Consider the following 15914-nt stretch of genomic DNA (forward strand, 5'->3'; position numbering starts at 1 on the left):
GCATGAACGGGGGAGGGGCAGAGAGAGAGGGAGACACAGAATCAGAAGCAGGCTCCAGGCTCTGAGCCATCAGCCCAGAGCCCGACGCGGGGGCTCGAACTCACGGACCGCGAGATCGTGACCTGGCTGAAGTCGGACGCTTAACCGACTGAGCCACCCAGGCGCCCCTAAACACAATTTTAAAACTTTAGGTTGGAAACCTATGCTCTAGTTCCAGCAGGGTGCTTGGATATTGTACTACTTACGTCTTCCTTCTCTGAGTTTCACCTCACATCTGCCTCATAACCGTGTTATAAATTAAAAAGATGTCCTGTGATACAAAAATCAATATATTTCTGCGTGTATTCTATATGTATTTCTATACATGAATAAGAAACTATCAGAAAGAGAAATTAGAAAACAATTCCATTTATAACTGCATCAAAAAATACCTAGGAATAAATTTAACCAAGGGAAGATCTATACACTGAAAACTAAAAGACATTAATGAAAGAAACTGAAGACACAAATAAGTAGAAAGACACTCCATGCTCATAGATTAGAAGAATTAATATTTTTAAAATGTCCATATACTCAAAGCAATCTATAGATTCGATGTCATCTCTATCAAAATTCCAGCGGCATACTTCACAGAAACATAACAATTTTAAAATTTCTCTGGAACCAGGAAAGATCCAATACCCAAGGCAATCTTGAGAGGGAAGAACAAAGCTGGAGGCATCACTCTCTGACTTCAAACTATATTGCAAAGCCAAATTAATCGAATCAGTATGGTAGTAGCATTAAAAAACAGACATGTAGATCAGTGGAACAGAATAGAAAAGTCAGAAATAGATCCATGCATATATGGTCAATTAATTTACAACAAAGGAGCCAGGACTGTGTATCCTGGGGGGAAAGGACAATTTCTTCAATAAAGGAGGATGGGAAAACTGGAAGGCCATGTGCAAAAGAATGAAACTGGAACACTATCTTACACCATACACAAAAATTAACTCAAAATGGATGAAAGACTTGAACATAAGATATGAAACCATAAAACTCCTAGAAGAAAACATAGGTGGTAAGCTCCTTGACATTGGTCTTGGTGGTGATTGTTTTTGGATTTGACATCAAAAAACAAAGACAAGGGGCGCCTGGGTGGCGCAGTCGGTTAAGCGTCCGACTTCAGCCAGGTCACGATCTCGCGGTCCGTGAGTTCGAGCCCCGCGTCGGGCTCTGGGCTGATGGCTCAGAGCCTGGAGCCTGTTTCTGATTCTGTGTCTTCCTCTCTCTCTGCCCCTCCCCCGTTCATGCTCTGTCTCTCTCTCTGTCCCAAAAATAAATAAAAACGTTGAGAAAAAAATTAAAAAAAAAAAAAACAAAAAACAAAGACAAAAAAAAAAAAAGGAAAAATAAACAAGTAAGACTACATCACACTAAAAAACTTCTGCACAGCAAAGGAAAATCATCAACAAAATGAAAAGGCAATATATTGAATGAGAGAAAATACTTGCAAATCATATGTCTTATAAAGGGTTAATGTCTAAAATATATAAAGAACTCCTATAACTCAATAGCAAAAAACCCCAAACAATCCAATTAAAAAATGGGCAGAGGATCTGAATTGACCTTTTTCCAAAGAAGACATACAAACGACCAACAGGTACATGAAAAGGTGTTCTACGCCACTAATCATCAGGGAAATGCAAATCAAAATCACAATGAGATATCACTTCACACCTGTTAGAGTGGCTCTTATCAAAAAGATAAGAAATAAGTGTTGGCAAGGATATGGAGAAAAGGGAACTCTTGTGCAACTGTTGGTGGCAATGTAAACTGGTGCAACCACAATGGAAGATGAAGGTTCTTCAAATAATTAGATTAAAATTAAAAATTAAAACTACTAGACAATCCAGCAATTTCACTCCTGGTTGTTTACCTGAATAAAATGAAAACACTAATTTGAAAACATAACATGCACCCCTATGTTCACTGCAGCATTATTTACAATAGCCAGTAATGGAAACCACCTAAATGGCCACTGATGGATGAAGGGCTAAAGAAAATGTGGTACACGTACACAATGGAATATTATTCAGCCACAATAAAGAATGAAATGTTGCCATTGGGCACAATATGGCACTTGAGGGTATTATGTTAAGTGAAATAAGTCAGGCAGAAAAAGATAAATATCGTATGATCTCACTTATTTGTGGAATCTAAAACAAAACAAAATGAAACAAAAACAAAACAAAAATACCAAGCTCATGGATATAAGAGAACAGATTGATGCCTGAGGCAGGGAGTGTAGGAGGGGGCAAAGTAGGTAAAGGGGGTCAAAACGTACAAATTTCATTATAAAATGATGACATTATTCATTATAAAATAAACGAGCCATGAGGATGTACCATACAGCATAGTGACCATAGTTGGTACCATACTGCATGTTTCAAAGTACCTAAGGGAGTGGATCTTGAAAGTCCTCACCCCAAGAAACAAATTTTGCAAGTGAAACAAACACAATGTTATGTGAATTATACCATAATAAAAACTAGTGTCCTGTGAGTACTATTTTAAATACCCAAGAAAAAGTTACTTTCCTTAGATAATGCAAAAACAAAAAACAAACCCCCAAGCAAAACGTAAAAACAAAAAACAAAATCAAATAACGCCATTCTTACTTGAAATAACAATTCATGTCTACCTGTTCATCTTCATGCAAGTCACTCTGGTTGGACATACTCATTCCAGAAATGGTCCACTCTGATCATATTTTGAACTTACTTTCTAACATTTTAAGTTTCTGTGTCTTTCGGATCCCATGTTTCCAGCCTGACAATTGTTAGTTGCCTACAACCCCTAAGTGGCTTCATAAATTATATTGAAAAAAAAAATCCTTCCCTATGTATCTCATAATTTTGAATTGTTTTCCTGGGTTTTTCATTATCAATGATTATCCAATGCTACCAAATTTCCTTTGAAGACATTTAGCTTTCTACCTTACTAGTTCTCCTAACTCTCTAATTTTTCACTCTTAGAAATGAATGTTTTATTTTAACAGATTCCTACAGCACTGTTCCAGTTACAGTACTTTTCTCTGACAGCTCTGGAACAATCAGGGGCTGAAGTCTGTCTTTCAAACCAATGTCCCACAAAATTCAATCAAAGTCACAATGGCCACTGCAATGTGCTTTCAAAGTCCACAGACAAATGTGGCTCATGCTTAGTCATTTGGCCCAGCCAAATAAAACAATCAGTCCTGAAGGCTTTAAAAGTCTGCATTCCAGGATGAAGATTCAGAGACCTATTTTTCTTGATATCTTTGGAAAATGATTTTTTTTTTGAATATAGAATTCACTTGAAAGACAATATAGTTTTTCTTCCCAGTTATTCCCAGTTATTTACTTTCAACATTGAATTGGACTTTTTAACATTTAGAATTTACTTTAAAATAAGTTAAAATAAAAAAAAAAAAACAGTGTCACACCAAAAAAAGTGCTCAAGTAGGTATGGTGCTTAGATGAAGTCTATGTCAAAGTACATTGGAAGTAATAAGTTTAATAACTCCACAGCAATTCTATCTACTTGTCGCCTAATCCAAAATCTGTGGAGTCATCTTGACTCCCTATTTCCTCTCATAACCATGTCTAATGTGTCATGAAATCCTCTTGGTTCTCTTTCAAAATATACTCAGGTTCCAGTCACCTCCATCTCCACTCCATCTCCATCCCCAATGTTCTCAGCGGGCAAACACTATCATTACTTCTCAACAAGATTACTGCAGAAACCCCTGTCGGATCTCCCTACGTTCACCCTTACCTTGTGGTAGTCTGTTCTCAACACAGTAAGTAAGCATTGTGATCCTCTGAAACCTCAGACAGATCATATCACTTTTCCACTCAAAACTCGGGAAGGGCTAGCCGCTTCACCCAAAGTAAAGCCTAACTCCTACATTCGCTGGCTCCTTGTAAACTCTCGAACTTCCTCTCCTATAGCTCCCATTTTCATTCACTTCACTCCAGCTACACTGGCCTTCTTGCTGTTCTTCCAACCCACCAGGCATGAGCCGGCGGCAGGACCTTTGAACTTGCTGGAATGCTCTTCCCCTAGACATCTCCATGGCTAACCCTTCTTTCACTCTCTTAAAGAGGTCTACCCACTCTGACTACCTAATAACAACTGTAACTTTCCTTCTCCTCCTCAATCTGGTCTTGTTTATTTCACCGGATGTTTCCTTTTTTCATAGCTATTTATCACCTTCTAACACATTAAATACATTCTTTACTTATTATGTTAGTCATTTATTGTCTGTTTCCTTCTGTAAGAACATAAGGTCCGTAAGACATGGGATCTCTGTCTCTTTGTTCAAAAGGGAAATTTCTATTTATGTATTTAGATTAGGTTAAGAAGATTCCCGAGTATTTTCCAGAGGTACAAGAATTAACACTTGTAAATTGGTTTCAATTTTTTTTTTTTAAATGTGTTCTCTAATCAGATCCCACAATTTCCTGGATAGAAATTTCCATATCAAATTATTTTATAAATCTCACTTAGTATTATTAGGCATATGATAAGGAGCAATGTATCGACAGCCATTTTGCAGATGTGGGGTGGAAGTGGACAGATCAACATCCAAAGCTTTCCAAGTCCCTTAGAGAAAAGAAAGCACTGTCTAAGCAGGCTTTTCTTGCTTTGTTGTAAATAATCCTAAAACAGATGGCCAAAAGCTAAATGCTAAATCTGCTGCCATGGAAACCACTATCACAGTGGCCCATTCTAGAGCCCTACCTATAAGATAAACGTTTGTCTTCCTATTGTTACAATCTGAACCTACTAACTTTCACTCCAAGTCCTACTAGAAGTTATTTTATACATATCAGCCTCACAAAAAAGTCTGAGACTAGTTCATACATACTGTCACCCTAACATAGCCAAAGTCCAGCAATGTACAGAGAAAGCGTTTTAAATAATTCTTTCTTCATTCAAGTTGTATCTTTATTATATATAAATTCATGTATCTTACCTTAATATTGCAAGCCTGCTCCATCAATCTTCTGGCATTTTCCTCAGCCCTGTATCTTTTTGGAAGCTGAACTCTGAAAAACTTTAAAGCACCTTCAAAATCAGCCTGCAGAAGATCTTCCTTTGAGGTCTGCAAAATAATTCCGAGAATTATCATTACATTTTAGCCTGCACTCAGGACAAATACATTGAAAAATGAATTTCTGTTTTCCTGAATGCACATTTGTACCTAAGATCTAACTTAGTTCCATAAGTTTTTAGGAACATATTTCTAGCCCCTTTACTATTTGCTGAAATAAGTCACCATGAATCCTAGACACAATATAAGAATTAACAGGCTAACATATTTAATTTATATAACCTAAAGATTAGAATGGTGGATCCCAGCAAAGCTAACCAAGTTATAGCTCTGAGAAGGAAAAGTGCAAGAAAAGCAAAGAATGTGTAACTCTGATCTATGACTTTAGTTTGCTGGATATTTTAAGGGTATTATTAGAAACCCGGCTTGGGGTGCCCGGGTGGCGGGTTACTCAGTCAGTTAAGTGACTGACTCGGGTGTGATCTCATGGTTTGTGAGCTCAAGCCCAGTGTCAGGCTCTGTGCTGACAGTGCAGAGCTTGCTTGGGATTCTGTCTCCCTCTCTCTCAAAATAAATAAACTTAAATTTTTTTTTTTTTTAAAAAAAAAAAAAAAAAAAAAAAAAAAGAAACCTGGCTGAAGATATAGAGAAAGTAAAGTATATTAGAATTACATAAGGAACACCTAATGGGAGGACTTTTCAACTAATGACAACAACAGTTCAAGAAAATAAGAAATTGATCCCCCACCTTAAAAAATGCCATGAAAAATAAATAAATAAAACAAATCACTTAATGACTGAACTTCGTATGAAAACTACTGTTTGCAAAATTTACTTCTTTAAGAAATAACCACCTAGAAATGAATATATCCATGCATGCATGGAAAAAAGACTGAAAGGAAATAAAAGGTTTCTCTAGATAGTGGGATCATGGTTCCCCCCCCTCTTATATATTGCTGTATTTGCTGCAGTAAAGATTTTGTAATAAGAAAGACAATAAAGGGTGCCAGGCTGGCTCAGTCAGTAGAGCCTGTGACCCTTGATCTTGGGGTTGTCGGTTTAAGTTTCATGTTGGGTGTGGAGCCTACTTAAAAAAAAAATGAGGGGCACCTGGATGGCTCAGTCAGTGTAAGCATCTGACTTTGGCTTAGATCATGATCCTGTGGTTTGTGGGTTCAAGCCCCACATTGGACTCTGTGCTGACAGCTCAGAGCCTGGAGCCTGCTTCAGATCCCATGTCTCCCTCTCTTTCTGCCCCTCTTCTGCTCATGCTCTGTGTCCCTCAGAAATAAACATTAAAATTTTTGTTTTAAAAATGAAAAAAAAGCAATAAGTATTTTATTAAAAAACTGTCAGCAATCTTTGGCAAACACCATGATACAAATTATGGACTAAAGCAGACTAGGTACACAGAAGTAAGTCAAAGAGAAATAAGGTGTTTCAAGAGCCAGAAATTAATTGTCAAAAACCTCAGTAATAAAATGAAAAACAACAAAACAAAAAAACGCAACCGAGATGTTTAGAAATCATAGAACTATGCGCTAATTCAAAATATCACTTTATCTCGATTCAAATGTAGACCTGATCAACCTTAACAGCTGTACCGAAAGAGTATAAGGAAGTTGGAGAAATTCCTGCTGACGACAGGGCCCAAGTTGTCTTCACCACCCTGGTCCAAGCCACTGTCATCTCTTTGGTGAGCCGTTGCAGTAACTCCCTGAGTGGTCTCCCCATTTCCACTTTGGCTCCCCATAGCCCACTTTCCCTATCATAGCCAGACAATACCCTTTAACATCATGTGGTTCTTCTGTATAAAGCCCTCCAGTGGTTCTACTGTGCTCAGAATAAAATCCAGTATCATTACCACTGCCTGCAAGACCTTTCATGATCTGGAGCCCGTGCTTCCCCTCCAACCTCATCTGGAACCATGTCCCCCTCCTGTTCTCAAGCTCCAGGCACGCTGGCCTTGTTTCATTTTTTTGTACACATCAAGTTCATTGCTGAACGCAACCGCCTTACTGTTCCCTCTGCCTGGAATCATCTTTCCCCAGATCTTCATAAGGAGAGCAACTTTCTGTGATTTAGATTTTAGCTCAAGTGGAAGATCAGAGTGAGGCCTCTTCTAACCACTTAAATTCTCCCCCCCACACCCCCAGCCCATCAAGTAATTTTCCACCAACTAATTTTTCTGTTTTACATCTCTTTCCGCCTAAGGAAAGGGGCCTTGTCTGTCTTGTTCTTTGCTGTGTTCACAGTGATAAAACTATTAACTGGAATATAGAAGGTTCTCAATTAAAATTTACTGAATGAATTTCTGCTTTCATCTCCCCTCCCTTTTAAACAGAATCATATGAAATAAAAGAATATATTAATTCATCTACCAGGCATTTTCACAAGGGTACTAGGTTGCTTCAGCTTTACATCCAAACTAGTAGTCAGAAAGTAGAGCTAGGCTAATATTGGCAGTGGAAAAAACAAGCCTCAGTACCTCTCAGATTTATTTCCTCCCTCACGGACACTCAAACACGATGGCAGTAAGTGGTAGAGAGAATGTTTATCATGATAGAGTGTTATCAACTCACCTTAACTTATTTGGAAAAGACAGTTATCGGGAACTTCAGCCTAAAAGAGGCCTTCTCTGACTAAGATATCAATTGCTCAATTATTGGGAAAAGCATCCAGCTACCAGATAAACTGGACACACTATATCCTTAGTCTTCCTTTTTCATCTGTAATACTGGGTCTGATGATCAGCTCTCTGGTGATCATCAGGAAAATTCAAGACAGGCTGCTTCTAGAGTTTGTAGGGAAACAGGATTAACAGCTTTCCTCAGAACCCCAAAGCTTCTGAGGGCATTGCTTGATTTTCAGTGCAACTAACCTCTAGTTCCCTGGCAACAGATGCCCCCAATGGTGGTGTGGTTCCTTGTCTGCAGGCAGGAGCATGATTACCTAATTTTCTCATGCTGCCCCAGGCCTAATTTCAAGTCCAGTCTTGGAGTTCATGTGAAAGCAGAAAGATGAGGCCTCAAGATGAACAATCATACAGCCTGTGACATGTGACCTCTGGTCAGACATGCCATGTAGAAAGAGATGCTGTTGGAAGGCGGCTATACTCTGGGGCGGGGGGTGGGGGGGGAGGGGCGTGTAGCCAGAAGATCTCCATCTGGGTGGGGCTGAGTCTCAGGAAACCAGAATTCAGAGGGCCCTATGACTGTCCTTTCCAAGACACTGCTGGGGTCAGGGATGCTGTGGATCCCATGGCTTGGCCACCTCTGTTAAGCCCCATCGGAGAGGAGCTCTCACAATCACGGAGCAGAAAGACTCAAGCAGACACGTGTGGAAACTGCGTATTATTCAGTCCCTTAATCCCAGCCTCTAGAAGGTAGTTGGCAATTAAAGGTACAAACAAGGCTGCAAAGGATGAAATAAATTCTGATGCCAACTCTGACTAACTCACAGTGCGGCCTCTGTCTCTCCTGTCCTACTTCAAAAAGGGAGCATCTTTAACCTCGAGTATTTGAGAAGGAAATGAGTTAGGTCATATGAGTGCATTTTGTGAACCCAAAACAAATATAAGATATGAGAGTTTGGAAGGCTGCCTCTGTGTTGCTCAGGTATGTTCAGCTACTGATATTTTAGTGGCTAAAAACAGTACCCTCCTCTCACTGACATTTTTAATTCCAGAAAGCAGGCAGTCTGGAAGTTATAAGAACTTATATTCTTCCATGGACTGAAATAAAGCTAATTTCATTGTGAATTTTTAAAAAATATGGCATAAGACAGCCCCATGGGGTAAAAATCATGCCAGTAAGCAAAAAGGATATTAACAACGTGTGCCATTGCCCCAGGAAACAATCTGCAATCCTACTTTGATTCCGATGGGCTTTTTCCTCTAAATTTCTGTCTTTAAGAGACTTCCATAATCATTGTGTCACCTCCAAATACCTTCTTATGCTATACTCAGGTTGTAAATTTACAAGGGTAACTTTCCATTTTCTGAAGGCTGTATCTGAGAGGTTTTTCCCTCTACAGTTGAGGAATAGATACCTCTTGCTCTGCAAAAAATGTGGATGCCTCACTGAGAATTTATCAGAGTTGTTTTGTTTTCTAAACGCTTTTAAAAACTCTTGGATTGTTTACATACGTGTGTGTATATCTACCTGTATAGTAGGGGTTATACGTTTTTTATTGATTACATATTCACTTCCCCCCCACAAAAAATAAAAATTTTTTTAAAAGCCTAACACATCTCACTACCCAGAGATAAACATAATTAGCATTTGGTTACAGGGGCGCCTAGGTGGCTCAGTCAGTTAAGCATCTGACTCTTGATTTTGGCTCAGGTCAGGTCATGATCTCATGGTTCATGTGTTTGAGCCCTGCCTTGGGCTCCAGCCAGGAGCCTGCTTGGGATTCTCTCTCTTCCTCTTTCTCTGCCCCTCCCCTGCTCACACGTGCTAGCTCTCGCTCTCGCTCTCTCTCTCTCTCTCTCTCTCTCTCTCTCTCTCTCTCTCTCTCTCTCACACACACACACACACACACACACACACACACACACACACACACACATTTAAAAAACCCAGTAGTGGTAATGGTGGTAAAACATTTAAAAAAACATTTTGTTACATTGCTTATAATCTTTTTTTTTTTACCATCCCCACACACACACATCACATATATCTAACAAAATTTTAATCATATTGTACGTATGTTGACTATATATGCTTCACAAATGTCAAGTATTGCTGTAACAGTATTAGTCCAAACTATAAGTAGTGGTGCTTTCCATAAAACTAAAACATGACTTCACACATGCAAATTATTAATAAACTGGCTACGGAGATATAAACTTAATTAATGGTTATGTTTACAATTGTATGAATGCTGTCTATCCTTACAATGAAGAGAAGCTTAACATATGATCTTGTGATAAGACCCAAGCTTTAAAAATGCACCCCGAAAAGGCAGACTAACATTTTAAGAACCAAACCAAATACTCAAAAGTAGGTAGGTAGGGCCAGCTTCTGGATACCATTATTCCTCTGTGCTCACTACATAGAATTCTGTCAGGCTAGAAGAACTGATTTAAAGGAAAGGCTGATCTTCAACTGGGAAATTCTTAGAGTTTTTCTATATTGCCTTCAGAAAGGTAGTGAGGGAAGAGGAGCATAATGAAAATGCAATTACTTTCTTGACATTATTTGTTAAGTAATGTTAGCCAGAAGGTAATGTAGACAAGAGTTAGGGAAATTTTAAGAAGCAAAGACGTGTTTTCTTCACTTGCAAGATCGAGTACTCAGGACACCTGGGTGGCTCAGTTGGTTAAGTGTCTGACTCTTGATGTTGGCTCAGGTTGTTATCTCGTGGTTCATGGCGATCCTATGTGATGATGGCACAGAGCCTGCTTAGGATTATCTCCCTCCCTTTGCCCTTCCCCTGCTCACTCTCTCTCTCTCTCTCTCTCTCAAAAATAAATAAACTTAAAAAAACCACAGAGAACCTTACCAGCTTTTAAATAAGAATAAATAACTTTTGAAAACTAGTGGTTCTCTTGACACTCATCTTTTGCTCCCCAAACTTTCTGTCAAATTCTCTTAAGTGATGATACAAAACATGTTTATCAATTATACCTCCAAAGGACTATTATTTCATTCTTCATTTGAATAGAATTATATATAAAGATTACTAGAACAACTGAAAACATTTCAAGTCCTACTTCTATTTCCTTTCAAGTAGGTAGGGAGAAATATCCAGAGGGAAAAAGGAAGTAGGATTTTTAAAGCAGGTTGTTAATTTAGGTATCCTTCCTACTTCCCCCAGTAAAATGAAGTAAGCAAGTTCCCAGGCACATAATAGACACCAGCATAGATTTGTTCCATAAATTCGTAAAAGCTCTACTTTAAGCACACCCAGTATTAACCAGTCATAATTAATAAAATGCAAATTAGAGAGTATATTTCATACTTATTTTGACATAAAAATTGATTTTTACACTTTGAAGGGCATCAGAAGTATGCATGGCAACTTTTATATTGGGGTCTTTAAATTTTAAGAGTTGTAATCTCTCTTGAACGAGCAATCCTTGCAGCAGTTAAAAAAAAAAAGTAAAAATGGGAGACATACTTGCTTCTGTTTTTCATTTCAGCATCAATGCTCCTTTGGATTCACTATGTACAGTGCCCAGGGTATCAGTACTGAAACCACAGCCAAGACTGATATTAATTTATAATGATGTGATCATAACTTTCCACAACATGTAACAGCAAATGAAATCAAAAGAGAAGAAAGGGAAATTCTGAACATGAGTAGAAGAAAACTTTTCCCTTTTCTTCAAATTTCACACACTTACAGAGTATGGACCCTAGCTATGTGTCACTGCTGATACCATTTTGAGTGTGTTTTTCCCACTGAAAAATTCAGCGCAAGAGTATCACATGTCAAAGTGATTTTTTTTTTTTTTAAGGAGGCAGGGTGGGTGGAAAGGAACAGTTCTAACATTTGAGTGTTAGCTCCTGATGCTTCTATTCCAAACCTCTCACGATTCGTGGATGATAAATCTTTCTTCAAGGGCCTCTAAGAAGCAGCCCTTCTAGGTTTGATTTTTTTAGGGGGTTATTTAAAAAAAATCTAGGAATGGTTCTCTTTCTCACCTTCATTATTTTCACCACAAATGGCTTTTTCTTCCTTTAGTTATAGTGTCTAACAGAATTTCTATTCAGTGGAGACATATTTTTGGAAGTCTGAGAATCATTTGGAAGCACAGGCCTTAGAAGAGGGAAACATTACTTAGCTGGTATCTAGGATACCTGTATCTTTTGCTTTGGTATTTTAATTTCACCAAAGAAACGTGTGTTTGGTGAGTCTGTGCACAGAATTTATGCCTTGTGGTAATATCTAAAATGAAGCACTTGTACCTGCTTTATTAAAGGTATTATTTATTAAAGGTAAATTATTATTAAGTTGTTCTTTACTAGGCGTATCTTTGAAGGGCAAGAAGCCAAAATTTCAAATGTAACTTAAATAAAAACTTGAAAAAAAATGTTTTCAAATGTGTCTGGTGTTCAGGCAGTTTGGTGGTCCCTCTGTGAATCAGGGGACAATGAATAGGCTCTAAGTCTAAATCCACAGCATTGTCTTGGTAAATCTTCATTAATTTGATCAGTTCATCACAACAATTAACTTACAGGAAAAAAAAAAACCTACTGGGATCTTTAAAGTAAAATAACATATTTGCATGTGTTTAACCTCTACACCTTCATGTCTGAAACATAGCTAAAAACTGAAACTTCAGTGCCTGCCCTCTTGAGTGGCAATGGAAAGGACTGCACGTGGCAGGATTCCTCTTAGGACCACCCTGTGCAGATTAGCCATCGATCCCACATCATTAGCCAGTCCAATAACACAAGGCTGAACAACTGTACTTCCTCCTGGTACACACTAAACTTTAAGCAGTAACTCATTGGAGAACTGATCCCAATTCACAGCCATATTGCTAATTAAAGGGCATGTGATTTTCCCAAACTGGAAAGTACCCCAGTTCTATCATTATGTACAATCTTTTATGTACAATATTGTACGACAAAGTCAGAGATTGCCAAATGACCCTCTGGACAACTCAGTAAATACTTTTCACATGTAATGTCAATGGCACCATTACCTATGTTTTGGCATGTGAGAGCCCAAAACAACCCGTGGGATATACTACTACCTTGGATACCTAATGGGGCAACCAAGCTGACTCTGTATGGTCGCAACACACAGATACACGTGACTTCCGCAACATCTGAAGCTTGTGAACCCATTCTTTGTGGATTTAATTGCCGATAACTTGTTTTAAACTAGAGGCAGTTTAAATTGAACCTAATGCAGATTTAAGTATGAGAGACAGCCTTAGTTATAAATTTATGTTTTCCTTCAAAGCACTCAAAGTATAAGGTGCCAAAGAAAGGCAGTAGGAGATTACTGGAAAGTTAACAGTGGAGCCCTGGAATCACAAAGTTAGGGAGTCTTTAAGAATCTGAAAATATATTAGACCAAAACTGACTCTTCAAAGGGATGTACTTGTTGAAATACATTTTCGCACTTAATAGCATCAAAGCTCTTGAATAAAATGCTTTTTATTTCACTTAAAAAATTCCTTTTCAGTGGAATCATAAATCTTCAGTTTTCTCTTCTATTAAGAAAAACGTGATTCAGGGAAACAAAATTTAAGTAAGCACTGATGACCTCACTTGGGCATGAAAACATATGTATTGGGTTCTTTCTATTTCTCTCTTAAATGGCAAGGAAACGATTTCTCAAAAATACCAACCCCCCCAAATTGTATGCTGGTCACTGCTTCTAACTTCATCTTGCAATGACTAACAGACTTTCTTCGGGGTGAAAAATCCCTCACATACACAGCTACCTAAAATGCTGTTATGATTATACAAGAGAGAAAATATTTGCATGCAAATACATACATGAACACTGAATTGGTAATTGCAACGATAATATAAACAGAGACGAACTAGACTGAAGAGGAGTTTATGTGAGAGAAAAGTGTGAACATTGTACTTTTGAAAAGAATCACATATGACAGAACCATAATGAAAGAACAGTCTGGAATGGTGTTAAAGTCCATTGTATAAAATAGACAAAGCTTAATGATTCTTGTTCAATTACCAAATAATGGTATAGGACTACTGTAGACCAATTATATTATAGAACAGTTGCTAGGTATAGTTCTCAAACCACTAAAAAGAAACCCTGCACCAGCGATTGTGGGTATTTAATTTTAACCCTTGGTAGGAAGTGAGGAAGGATGAGTGATTTTTCTCTTGTTCAGGAAATCAAAAAAACAGGCAAGCCAGACTTCCCAGATTCATAGCACAGACCCAATAGCTTTAAGCTGCTTCATAGATACACAGTTCAAACATTCCAGGAGAGAAATTTTCAATTTTCTACCCCAGGATTTTTAGGGGGTAAAATTCTGTATCCAAAAAAAAAAAAAAAAAAAAAAAAAAAAAAACAACAACAACAACAAAAAAACCAGATAGGTAAATAAATAGATAAATAAAATAAAATAAAAATCAAACTGGCAATCAAATGGTGAGGTTAGAATGCAAACCACAGTAGTCTAGATAAGTAGCAATAATGTCTGTTGTGAAATTTAACCCTTTGGAGACGTAAATAACAGAATGCCTAAATCAAGCACTTGGGTATTCTGCTTTATTGCGGAGTCTAGGCAGCCAGAAAACGTTTTTTTTTTCCCCCTGCCACAGAGATAATGCCACTAATGTGGCCCTGGGCTCTTAGAAAAGAGCCATATCCCCTCCAGCCAATTAAGGAGTGGCATGGACCAGGCTCAGCTAGAGCCCCACGACAGTGGCCACTCAGCACTTCCTTCTTGGTAGAGTGCGTAAGAGGAGAAGAAAACAGGAGACTGCAAGCCTCTTTTAGGGATACAGGAATTCTCCCAGAGGGTGGCAGATTCCCTATAAATGAAGTTCAATGAAAAACAGTCTCACCGCCAGAAGCCGAGGCACAAACAGACGATGCCCCATCCCCAGAAGTTCCAGCACTCGACATGCATACTCATTCACCAGCTTGCTCCTCTCGTCGTGCATGTCCTGGGACTTTTTGACAGGAGGTGTGAGCTTAGCAGCTGGGGCTGGGCAGGGCACCCCTTCTTCCATGAGCAGTAAGTAGGTATCCAGAATGAGAAAGCTGGATCTCTTATCCACAATTTTGAGAACTGCAGTGGGAGGGGAGGCAGGCTTAGGTCTCCCCAGGAGCACCAGCCAGTCTCTGGTGGGAATTGTCAGCTAATGTCTCCACAGGAAGAACATTTTGGCTAAATTATCCACTGTGCCAGAGCCCCAAAGTAGACTGGAAAACGAAATCAAACACGGCTCTAAATAAAAACCGGCAGAAGCAATCGAATGCAAGAAAATGGCCAAGAGCGATGCAGCAGAGTTCAGATACATGTGTTAAAATGTACAGGCTGCTCGGAAGGGTCTAGCGTGTGTGTGCGTGTGCCGTGTGTGTGTGTGTGTGTGTGTGTGTGCGTGAGTGTGCGCGCGCGCGTGTGTCTGAGCAGACAGCAGCAGCAGTGGCCGGGAAGCCAGGGCAGTTGTGAAGCTGCAAGGAGAAAAGGATGAGCTCATTGCAATCCCCGATTCGTGACAAGCAGCGCTGCTGCCGCCACTGCCTCCGCTGCCGCCGCAGCCGCCGCCGCCGCTGCCGCCTCTCGCTGTGAATCAGTAATGAAGGGGTAGGGAGGGGAGGGGAGGGGAGGGGAGAGGAGGAGGTAGGTGAATGAGCATGCAGAGTGCGTCTCGGGGGAGAATGCTGTAATAAGAAGCCAATGGCGAGCCGTTGGACAGATGTGCTTCCCCCTCCCAGTCCACCTTCAATCAGTGTTAGTCTGACAGCTTCTGCTGTTGAATCCTAAAGCCAAAGGCAGATGAACCAGCTTCTCTTAGCATGTGAAGCTCACAGAGAAACCAGACCGCCTGCCAGCCACAAGGCTGACCTTTATTCACTCTTGCTTTCTAATAACGGTAACACATACAAGTCGGATTTTATGCTGCGTATTTAAAGTGGGATTTTCCAACCCTTGTTAGAGGACTGAAATCCCCACAGAAGAGGGGTCTGGGGCAAAATGCTACAGTATGCACGAGAGCAAAGACTGGGCTTCCAAGAAACGACACACCCTCAAGTTGCAGTGTTTACGCAATAATACCGACTTTTTGCAAGGCTAGAATGTGAGGTATTTCGGCATTCAGGGGAAGCCACAATTAAAAGTAAGATTTTTATAAACATTCAGTATGATACTACATAAAGA

At 39.3% G+C, this 15914-nt stretch overlaps 1 protein-coding gene across 9 annotated transcripts in view; it reads right to left on the reverse strand.

Moving 5' to 3' along the window:
* Nucleotides 1-15914, reverse strand: part of RABGAP1L (RAB GTPase activating protein 1 like) — an 802606-nt gene that overhangs the window by 157360 nt on the left and 629332 nt on the right. For 8 of the 9 annotated variants that reach the window (XM_040446724.1, XM_040446725.1, XM_040446723.1 and 5 more), the window contains one exon: nt 5006-5134. In XM_040446724.1, coding sequence (XP_040302658.1) covers nt 5006-5134 — 129 coding nt within the window. Of the gene's footprint in view, nt 1-5005; nt 5135-14595; nt 15294-15914 lie in introns of those variants that run through there. The other variant, XM_040446731.1, reaches the window with a different exon arrangement.

The sequence above is a fragment of the Herpailurus yagouaroundi genome, unplaced genomic scaffold (genome assembly GCF_014898765.1).
Source record: "Herpailurus yagouaroundi ecotype Mexico unplaced genomic scaffold, PumYag 195, whole genome shotgun sequence".
Taxonomy (NCBI): Eukaryota; Metazoa; Chordata; class Mammalia; order Carnivora; family Felidae; genus Herpailurus; species Herpailurus yagouaroundi.